The following is a 10,078-nucleotide window of genomic DNA, read 5'->3' as shown; positions in this document are numbered from 1 at the left end:
TTTATTTATTTATTGGTAGAACCGGGGATTGAACTCAGGCTCTTGTACTTGCCAGGGAAGCGCTTATTCTACTGAGCCATCTCCCCGGCCTGTTTGGACAATTTAATGCCTATATTTTCTACTCCGAATAACTCAATTTGAAGATAACAATAAGCAATGTATTAGCCATTGTTAGTCTTATCATCTTGTTTTGAAATTTTGTTTTATTTCTTTTTAAAGATAACGTCTTGGGGGCTGGGGCGACTGCTCAGTAGAATCAGCTCTTCCCTGGCAAGTGCAAGGGCATGAGTTCAATCCCCGGTTCTGCCAATAAAATAAAATAAAATAAAATAAAATAAAAGTGTCTTCAAAGTAGGTACAGATGATCTTCTGGATTTCTTCAGAGTCTGGTGTGATTTTACTTTTTAATTCCTAATTTTGTGGACTTGAATCTTTTCTTTCCTTTTTTTTTAAAATTAATTTATTTATTTAGTGTGTGTGTGTGTGTGTGTGTGGCCAGCTCAGCCCACTAGGGGGTGGGCTGGCTGGCATGTGGTGCTGGGGATTGAACCCCAGTCGCTGTCCTTTTGCTTAGCTAAGCTTGTTCTAAGTAGGTGCTTTAGACCACTGAGCCATCTCACCAGCCCCCTCTTTCCTTTTTGATAAGGTTTTCTAAGGGTTTGTTGGTTTTATTTAATCTTTCAAAGAACTGACTCTTTGATTCATTGATTCTTTGTAGTTTCCATTGCATTAATTTCTACTTTGGTGGGGCCGGGGAGATGGCTCAGTAGGATAAGCGCTTGACTGACAAACGCAAGGATCTGAGTTCAATCCCCGGTTCCGCAAAAAGAAAAAAAAAATTGTGCTTTGGTCTTTATAATTTCCCCCCTCCTACAAGCTTTGGACTTGGCTTGCTCTTCTTTTGCTACAAATTTGAGATTCAACATTAAGCTGTTTATTTGAGCTTGTCCCATTTTCCTGATGTGGCTATAATTTCTCTCCTAGGACTGCTCTCACTGTGTCGCATATGTGCTGGTATATTGTATTGCCATTATGACTTAATTATAGAAACTAATTTCTTCTTTAGTTTTATCTGTGACCCACTGGTTGTTCAGGAGGGTGTTATTTAATTTCTATGTATTTATGAAGTTCTTCTTTTGTTTTAATATATTGGGTACAGGGTCTCACTACACAACTTGGACTCATAGTGATCCTCCTGTTTTCAGTTTCCCCAGAGCTGGGATTAGAGGTATGCACCACCACACCCAATCTCAGTGGCTGGCTCAGTGTGTCTGCAGCTGAGGCCGGCCACATTCAGTGTAAGGGATTGAATCCATCCCTGAGCTTGCCTATGCAGGTGCTTAGTCCACTGAGCTATCTTGCCAGCCCTTCTTGTGGGTTTTTGCCACTGATTTCCAACTTCCTTGTACTGTGGTCTGATAGTATGTCTGAGATAATTTCAGTTCCTTTACTTTTACTTAAGCATGTTCTCTGAACCACTGTGTGATCTGTTTTGGAGAACATTCTGTGTGCATCCGAGAAGTCTGTACTCTGATGATGGAGGGTGGAACACTCTCCGCAGACATCTACGAACTCTATTTGTTCAGAAGTTTGATTCAGTTCTTGTATTTCATTGTTGATTCTTTGTCTAAGTTTATCTATTTGTGACGGTGGGGCATTGAGAGTCTCCCAATGTAACTGTACTAGTGCTTACTTGATTCTTCATATTTGAACTCACAACTTCATACTTGCCAGGCAGGTCCTGTGCCAATGAGCTATATCCCTAGCCCTAATATCTGTTTTATATAGTTGGGTGCATTATTTTATTTTAGATTTTATTTTTGTTATACTCCAGATCGAACCCAGGCTCTTGTGCATGCAAGGCAAGAACTCTGCCCCTGAGTGGACCACGTCCTGGTCCACTGCTTTTCCTTTTTTTTTTTTTTTTTTTTTTGCGGAACCGAGGATTGAACTCAGGCCCCTGAACTTGCCAGGCAAGCGCTTATTCTACTGAGCTATTTCCCCGGCCCCTGAACTGCTTTTTCATAGATAAATCCTTTGACATTTAATGCCTTATTTTTCCTCAAAGAATTTTTTTCCTACTAGGTCTAAGAAAGGAAAAAGTCAACATCCATATACATGCTGCCTTGAGTTAAAACACTCAAAAAGAAAGAAAGAAAACACCCATTCAATTTCTAGGGACTGGGGCTGGTGAGATGGCTCAGTGGTCTAAAGCACCTACTTGGAACAAGCTTGGCAAAGCACAGGGACCGCGGTTCAATCCCCCAGCACCACATGCCAGCCAGCCCCGCCCCCTGGTGGGCTGAGCTGGCCACACACACACACACACACACACACACACACACACACATAAATATATAAATAAAATCAATTTCTAGGGACTATGTGGTAAAAAGATTAAATCTTTGGATAAGTACTGCACTGTTTGTACAAAAAAAAAAAAAAAAATTAGATATGCTACTCTCCAGAAAGTGACAGGACCTCCTACATAACATACTGAAATAAGTTAATGCCTTTCTGTCTAAGAACAGAAGTGAACTTTCCTAAAGATCCAACACACATGCTAAGGAAGTGCTCTGTCCCTCACAGATACACCCAGCTCCTCTCCCCACTGTTTTCTGTCTGTGACTGAGTCCCACTAAACTATCCAGAACTTTCGATTCTTTTTCAGAGTAGCTGGGATGACAAGTGTGCACCCGGGGTCCTGCTCACTTCCCCTGCTGATGCCAATAGAGCGCCAGGTTTCATGAGAGCAAGAAGGGCTATTTATTGTTCAGAGGCGGGGCCTCCGCGTTTTGGGGGAGTCCCTCCACTACTTCCTCCCCCCATTGTCCCTGTGGAGCCCTCAAGTGGCAGGTTGCTGAGCTGGTCATGGAGGGAACACATCTTCAGGTGGAGATAGTCCAGGGTGGCCACCTTCTCCCTGCAATGAAGCGTGTGGGAGCATGTGGGAGCCAGGGGCCCTGGAGCCCTGGGGTGTGGGGTGGAAGGAGAGGCCAGGGCCTGGCCCAAGACCTCACCCTCCTCCCATGCCCTCTGCCTCCTTTCTCACTCCGGCTTCATCTTGTCTGTCAGCAGCAGATTCTTGGCCCGCAGGGCCTCGTCTTGGGCCAGCCGAAGGGTGGAGCTCAGGGCCTCTGCCCGGACGTGTTTGGCCAAGGCCTGGCGCTCCAGCTCCTGGGGAGAGGAGTGTAGGCACCGCTGGGCTTGCTGGACTGGGCTGGGGGTGGAGGGGGATCTGGGTCGCAGAGGGCAAGGGGCAGGGTCCCATGGGCCTGCATCCCATCCCAGAGTTTCCCATTATGCCTTGTGCCCAAGCCTGACTCCAGCCTCCCATAATGCACTGGCCTTCCAAATTCCATCCTATGCTGGTCCTATGTCTGCTCTAGTGGGCAATAAATTATTTTAAAGCATTCTCAGGGGCCAGGGAGATGGCTCAGTGCAATAAGCACTTCCCTGGCAAACACAAGGGTCTGAGTTCGCTCCCTGGTTCTTTTAAAAAAAGCATTCACCCCTGGTGCCATTAACTATCCTGTTTGTGATGTGTGATTACCCCTTCATGACTCTGTGCTCCATCATTTACAAGGACACACATCTTCTTGTCTGAGACCAGCATCTCTTGCAAAACTAGTCCTTAATGCCTTCCTTACATCCCGTAATGTACCACACCCTGTGTTCAGCCTCTCATTTGGCCATATCAATGTTCCATACTGCCTTGCTTCTCTATCTCACCTACTATGTCTATCCCAGCATCTCTTAGGCCAACATCCTACAATACATTGTATCTCCGTGTCCCACAATGCAGCAGGACTTACATCCCAGCATCCACTGGGCTTCAGATTGTTGTACAATGACCTAGGAGGAGCCGGCCACTGTCCATTTCTCATAATCCAGCAGCTTACTATGACCTAGTCACTAGGTCCTCTGTCTAGCCTCAGTGGTTCCATAATAATGCATTGATTCTCTGAAGGCCTACAAAAATCAGGCCCATGTTCCATGAATCTTAAGACTAGGGTCTGTCTCCAGGTCCCATAATGCACCAGATCCAGTGTCCCATCATGCTTTGGGCTCAAGTATACCATCCAAAGTTGTGGATTTATTGGCATCTGACTCAGTAACGACCACGCTGCTTGCTTCCTCCCATGCTTCAGAGCCAAGTCCTCCTGATCCTTGCTGCTTAGTCTAGCCCTGCTCTTCCTGCCACATGTGGGCAGTGCCCTTGTGCCCAATGTTCCTCGTCCCCTTGTACTCCAGGATCCCCACCCCTTGCCCTGCCAGAGAAATAAAGCAGCACATGAGAGCCCATGGCTTTTGGTACCAGAATCTTCTTGTGTAGCCTCTGGCAGCTGGGACAGGCAGGAGGGGTCAGGCTTCTCTGCTTCACCTCATCCACCAGAGGGGTCAGCGCGCGCTCCAGCAGATGCTGCAGGGACTCTGTGGACAACTGCTGCCCCTGGCTGGAGGAGAGGTCACCAGAGGAAAGGGGTTCAGCACCTGTCCCATCCCCAAGATGGCCCACACTCACCTGCAGCCTCCATCTGGCCCTGGCCCGTTATGGCCCCCACAATCTTGCCATCACCCTTCAGGTGTCCCTTGCTTCCTATTCCCAAGGCACACCAGTCAGCCCTTGTTTTTCCAAGGCCTCAAAAGCAAGCATTTAGCTGGGTGTGGTGGCATGCGGTTGTAATCCCAGCCCTAGGGGAGGCTGAGGCAAGAAGATCAAAAGTTCAAGCCCAGCCTGGGCAACTTAGAGAGACACTGTCTCAAAATCTAAAAAAAAAAAAAAAAAAGTATGGGATGTAGCTCAGTGTGAAGTCCACCAAACAGAATAAAACAAATATCACATTTCCCACAGTACACAAGTTAAAGTTGATCTCCTAAAACAAATTAAGGATGGCATCCCTTTATTCTCCAGTGCCTCATCTTCTCACTTTCTGCAAAAATACCCTGAGCAGTTCCACACCTGCCACATCCTTGTCTTCTCTAGAGGCACTGCAAGTGCACAATGCTCTACGGCAAGTCTCTCGAGGTCCACAATATGACACTCATCTTGGGGCTGGCAAGATAGCTCAGCGGTCTAAAGCACCTGCTTAGGCAAGCTTAGGCCCAGGGGACAGCAGTTCGATCCCTGGCACCATGTGCCGTGCCAGCCCCACCCTCAGGCAGAGAGAGAGAGAGAGAGAGAGAGAGAGAGAGAGAGAGAGAGAGAAAAGAGAGGAGAATCAGTCATTTTGCAGGGTGGGAAGAGTGTGGTCCCAGGCCTGCCTTGCATGGGGAGGGCCTTGGCTCCCATAAAACACTCCCCATCACTGCAATGCACCGCCCTCATACCTGGCACAGCGCCCACAGGAGCCTTGGGGGGACCGATCCAGGCTCATGGAGTGGTCAGGGCCTCTTTGAGAGTTTTGAAACTGCCGTGCCAGCTCTTCTAGAATCGGTTTGACCGGGCCCAGGCCCTCCAGTTCACTCCTCAGGGAAGCCAGGGACACTGCAGACCGCTCCACCCTGAGGCGGGAAGAGTAGTGGGTGCTGTAAGGTCCTGGCAAAGGCTTCCCCCACCCCGGCCCAGCACTGCGCCTCCACCTGCCTTCGATATTCTGCACTGCAGGTCTTTCTGTTCTTACCGGGGATCAAACCCATGGCCTTCAGCATGAGCTACCTCCCCAGCCGTCTCCCTTTACTTTTATTATTTTTTTAGAGAGAGTCTCACTAAATCGTTAAATCTCAAAAAGGAGCTAAAACTTGTCTTCCTCCAGTCTCAGTCTCCCAGAGTGCTGATATTACAGTCATGTGGCACAGTGCTAGGCCCCTCTCTGTTCTGACTGTCCGCTCCCTTTGTTTATTTATTGAAACAGGGTCTTGCCATGTAGTCCAGGCTGAACTTGAACTATGTAGCACAGGCTGGCCTTGAACTGGAGGTGAACCTCCTGCCTCAGCCTTCTGAGAGCTGGGATTACAGGTGTATGCCACCTCGACCGCCCCGTTTGTATTTTAATATCTGGACTGATTTCACCCTGCTCTCTAATTGGCTTTTATTGACTCCAATTGTCCCACCTTGTCTTTTTCCTGAGTGTCAGGTCCCTCATAACTTACTATGGCATGTCCCTTCCTGCTAATTGGTGCTTCTCCACGTCAGTATACGATCTGGAAACTGCAGGCCCAGCTGATTGGCCCAGCCCTCCCGGCCCCACCCCATTGGCCCCGCCCCATCACTGGGCCCCGCCCTCACAAGGTGCACAGCTGATCTGCGCGATTGCGCAGCTCCTGCAGGCTCCGCGCTGTCTGCGCCTGGTCGCACTGTGCGCGCTCCCACTGACCCAGGAAGCCGTCCAGCCTGCCGCCCAGGCCTCCGAGCAGCCGCAAGGCTTCCTGCACCGCCCCCTCCTCCTGATGCCACCGTGCGGTCAGCGAGGACATCTCCCTCCTGAAGAAGAGACCACGGAGGGAGGGGAGAGGGAGGGGCCGGACTGGATGTGATCACTCTGCCATCGATCCCCCCAACATTGAGACCAGGTCCATGGCTCCAGACGCAACTTGTTTCTCAAATCTCTGTGCCATCCACTTGCAAAAATCCGCCCTCATCCTCCAGAACTCTGCCTCCCTTGTCAGCTGCCCCTAGCCTGCAGACACCTCCCGCCTGTCCTCTGGCCTGTCCAATGTGGCACCTCTGTGCCCCGCCCTCTCGCAAGCCCAAGCATCTCAATTGCACCAGCGGAGGACTTGCAGCCCAGTGGCCGAAAACTTAAAAATTACTTCTCTGAAGTCCTACCGGGTCAGGTCACTGTCCCCACAGCAGTCCTGCCTGGGCTCCTGGAGGCCCTACCTTGAGGTCCAAGCCCAGGATCTTCCCTCTCCAACATCTAAGTCCTGCCCATCTATCATAGGCCCCGCTCGCCACAACGACTCCACACTGCACCCCAAGCCCCAGCCACGTCAGCCTCAAAGTTGCACTCCTAGGGTTCAGCAGCCTCATCTGTAGAGGCTGCACCTTAGGCCCCGCCCACTTATTTCAGTGAGGCTCCACCCCACTTGGTCCCTTGCATCTCCAGGCTTCTCTCTGTTGTGGCCCACTTGAGGTCCTCCGGGCTCCACCCTTAGGCCCTGCCCACTCCAGCACAGAAAGCCTCCATCTGAGGTCACGCCCACCCCAGCCCCAAAGCTGTCTTTTTTGGTGGAACCGGGGATCGAACTCAGGCCCTTGAGCTTGCCGGGGAAGCGCTTATTCCACTGAGCCATCTCCCCGGCCCCTCAAGTTTTTATTTTTCTTTTCCTTTTGTTCTTTTTCTTTTTATCTTTTTGGGATAGGGTCTCCCTATGCAGTTCAGGCTGGCCTTGAGCTCACTATGTGGCCCAGGGTGGCCTCGAACTCACAGCGATCCTCCTGCCTCAGCTTCCCCAGTGCTGAGATTACAGGCGTTCCTCACCACACCTGCCCTGGTAGACTCGCTTCAGCCCTCGAGGCCCTACCCATCAAGGTTAGGTGTAGATCGCCTCCCCTGAAGGGGATAACCCTAGGCCCCGCCCACCTCAGCTCCTCCATGCCGGCTGAGATCTTCTGCAGCTCCAGCTCGCTTGCGTGGGATGCTTCCCCGGCCCGGGTCCCGGATCCGCAGGCGCTGGGAACCGTGCTGCGTGGCCTCGAGGCCTCTTCAGGATTCCTCTGAAGGCCCGAGGGGGAGAGGCCGGCCTCCAGCTTCAGCTCCAGCGCCTGCATCTCGACCTCCTGCCTCCGAGGCGTCTCGTCCTGCAGTTGCTGCTGGAGGTACAGCAGCTTTTCCTGGGCAGGGATGGAGCATGGGTCACAGCGTCCAGCATCTTCTTCCCGAAACCCCTCCACCCTCGTGGCCGCCCAAGTACTCTGAGATTGGGGCACAGTACCTCAAATTCCAGGCTGATTACCCCCTTACCTCCAACAGGGCCGAGTTCTGCTTCAAGACGTTCGTTTTGATTTCAGCATCTTCCACGGAGCGGGTCACCTTCTTGCAGTTCTCCTGGGTCAGGACACCAGGGCGGGGTCCCTGCCTTCCCGTTCAAGCTCCACCTGGAGACCCTCAGCCTCTTTCCACAAGGCTACCCGGAGCTTCCCTCTGCTTCCTCCCTCCTGCTCTCCTCCTCCCTGGCTTCTTCTGCACCCCTCGCCTCCTCAGCGCTCACCTTGAGTTGGCTACAGTACCCCTCCAGCTCCTCCGCCTCCTGCCGCCTTCTTTCTAGATTCTCGCTCAGCAGGGAACACTCGCTCTGGAGCAGGGACAGGCCATGGGGAGGAGTTTGGGCCTGGCGAGCACTTTCCCTTCTGAGTTTCAGCTCCCCAATGGGGCTATGGTTGCACTGAGCAGGAAGCAGGCTCTATCCAGAGGGGAATTTAGCTAAGCTGGAGGACTTAGCTAAGCAGGAGGAAGAGGAGGTGTTGGGGGGACAGGGGTTCCTCACACCTGCAGGGTCTGCACGTGCTGGTTTACCCGGCTGGTCTTTTCCTTCAAGCTGATGATAGAGTCTTTGGCATGGACTAGTCCAGTGTTCACCCCACTCTGGGAAGGAAGGGGAGACAGTTGGTTCAGGGGGTATGTTGACAGACCCCAGCCCCAAGAATAACGCCAGGGGCTGGAGAGATGGCTCAGTTGAATAAGCGCTTCCCTGGCAAGCGCAAGGGCCTGAGTTCAATCTGCGGCGCCAGCAAAAAAAAAAAAAAAAAGCCTCTTCTTTTTGGCGAAACCTGGAATAGAACTCAGGTCCTTATGCTTACCAGGGAAGTGCTTATTCTACCGAGCCATCTCCCCAGCCCCTGAAAAACAAATGTCTTGAAGTGATCTAGCCCATTTAGCAAGTGGGGCAAAAGAAGGGGAACAACATCCCTTGTACTTCCAGACACAGCACAGTAGGTGGTCTTATTAAGATTTGAAGTCAGAAACTTTGTTTTAAACCATGACACCATGTGGTCACTGATCATCATTGCGGGCCTGTGTTACTGGGGACTGAACCAAGGGCTTTCACACTAAGCTATAGCCCCAGCTCTCTTATTTTGAGACAAGGTCTTCCTGAGTCACTAAATTGCCCAGGCTGGGCTCAACCTTGTTATATTCCTGTCTCAACCTCCCAGACTGCTGGGATCAGGGGCATATGCCATCACTTGGCTTGATTGTTACTTTTTATCATCATAAACTGGTTTGCTGCTGGTAACCTGTGGTTCCAAGTGGGTGGATGTGGCAGAATCAATTCGATTCTGCCTGCTTCCACAGTTATCAAGATTTTGGCTTGGGGCCAGGCAGGGGGGCACACAGCTATAGTCTCAGCACTTAGGAGGCTAAGAGAATTGTTGCAAATTCAAGACCAGCCTGGGCTACAAGTGCACTTAAAGCCAGTTTGAACTGCATAGACCCTGCCTTAAAAAAAAAAAAAAAAAAAAAAGACTGGCTTGGCACATGACTATGTGACCAGGAACTAGATGTCCAGGCTCCCTTGCAGCTATGTGACCATGTGATCGATTCCAGCCAATGGGAGTAAGAAGTCTGGAATGTCTGTACTGGATGATGTGTTGGAAGAATAGGCATGCATCTCTCCCTCTTCTTAATAGATGATGGTTATGGGAAGAACAATAGCCTAGAAATGGAAGAACAGCTGGAACACAGAAGCTTGCTACTTTTGAAGAGCAAGGTTTTTATATTTGTTGAGACTTTTGTGTGAAAAATAAGCTATGTTGCTTATACCAGTTACTTTCACAGTTCTCAGTGCAATATACGAAGAGCAAAAACAAGTTTCTTCACTATAAGTTGGAGACAACACACATTTCAAGCATGATTGCTCTGGCGACCATGTGTGATAAGAAATATCGTATGTGGCCGATGACAATAAAATGGCACAATAAGAAACTTCAGAATCACACCTCCATAAAAACAGTGCGAAAACCACAAGCATGGGCTTCGCACAACTCTGGCGAGTAATCAAAGGTTTGTAGCAACTCAATGAGTATTCAAGAAAAAAAGTGACTTGGGGCTGGTGAGATGGCTCAGTGGTCTAAAGCACCTACTTGGAACAAGCTTGGCAAAGCACAGGGACCGCGGTTCAATCCCCCAGCACCACA

General features: G+C 50.4%; 1 protein-coding gene across 5 annotated transcripts in view; it reads right to left on the bottom strand.

The window, feature by feature from the left end:
- Positions 1-2,766: 2,766 nt before the first annotated feature.
- The window catches only part of Tsks (testis specific serine kinase substrate), a 12,031-nt gene continuing 4,719 nt past the window's right edge, over positions 2,767-10,078 (bottom strand). Inside the window, exons 3-11 of one of the 5 annotated variants that reach the window (XM_004646430.2) lie at positions 8,433-8,528; positions 8,155-8,238; positions 7,908-8,018; positions 7,527-7,777; positions 6,230-6,424; positions 5,332-5,505; positions 4,319-4,457; positions 3,053-3,177; positions 2,767-2,923 (exon numbers count right to left, since the gene is read on the bottom strand). In XM_004646430.2, the coding sequence (XP_004646487.1) occupies positions 2,767-2,923; positions 3,053-3,177; positions 4,319-4,457; positions 5,332-5,505; positions 6,230-6,424; positions 7,527-7,777; positions 7,908-8,018; positions 8,155-8,238; positions 8,433-8,528 (1,332 nt within the window). Of the gene's footprint in view, positions 2,924-3,020; positions 3,221-4,318; positions 4,458-5,331; positions 5,506-6,229; positions 6,425-7,526; positions 7,778-7,907; positions 8,019-8,154; positions 8,347-8,432; positions 8,529-10,078 lie in introns of all 5 variants that reach the window. The other 4 variants (XM_004646431.2, XM_023706717.1, XM_023706718.1 and 1 more) reach the window with 4 other exon arrangements.

The sequence above is a fragment of the Octodon degus genome, unplaced genomic scaffold, assembly GCF_000260255.1.
Source record: "Octodon degus isolate 3935 unplaced genomic scaffold, OctDeg1.0 scaffold00268, whole genome shotgun sequence".
NCBI classification, from domain to species: Eukaryota; Metazoa; Chordata; class Mammalia; order Rodentia; family Octodontidae; genus Octodon; species Octodon degus.
Note: the sequence above shows the minus strand (reverse complement) of the source record. Positions and strands in the feature narration are given on the sequence as shown.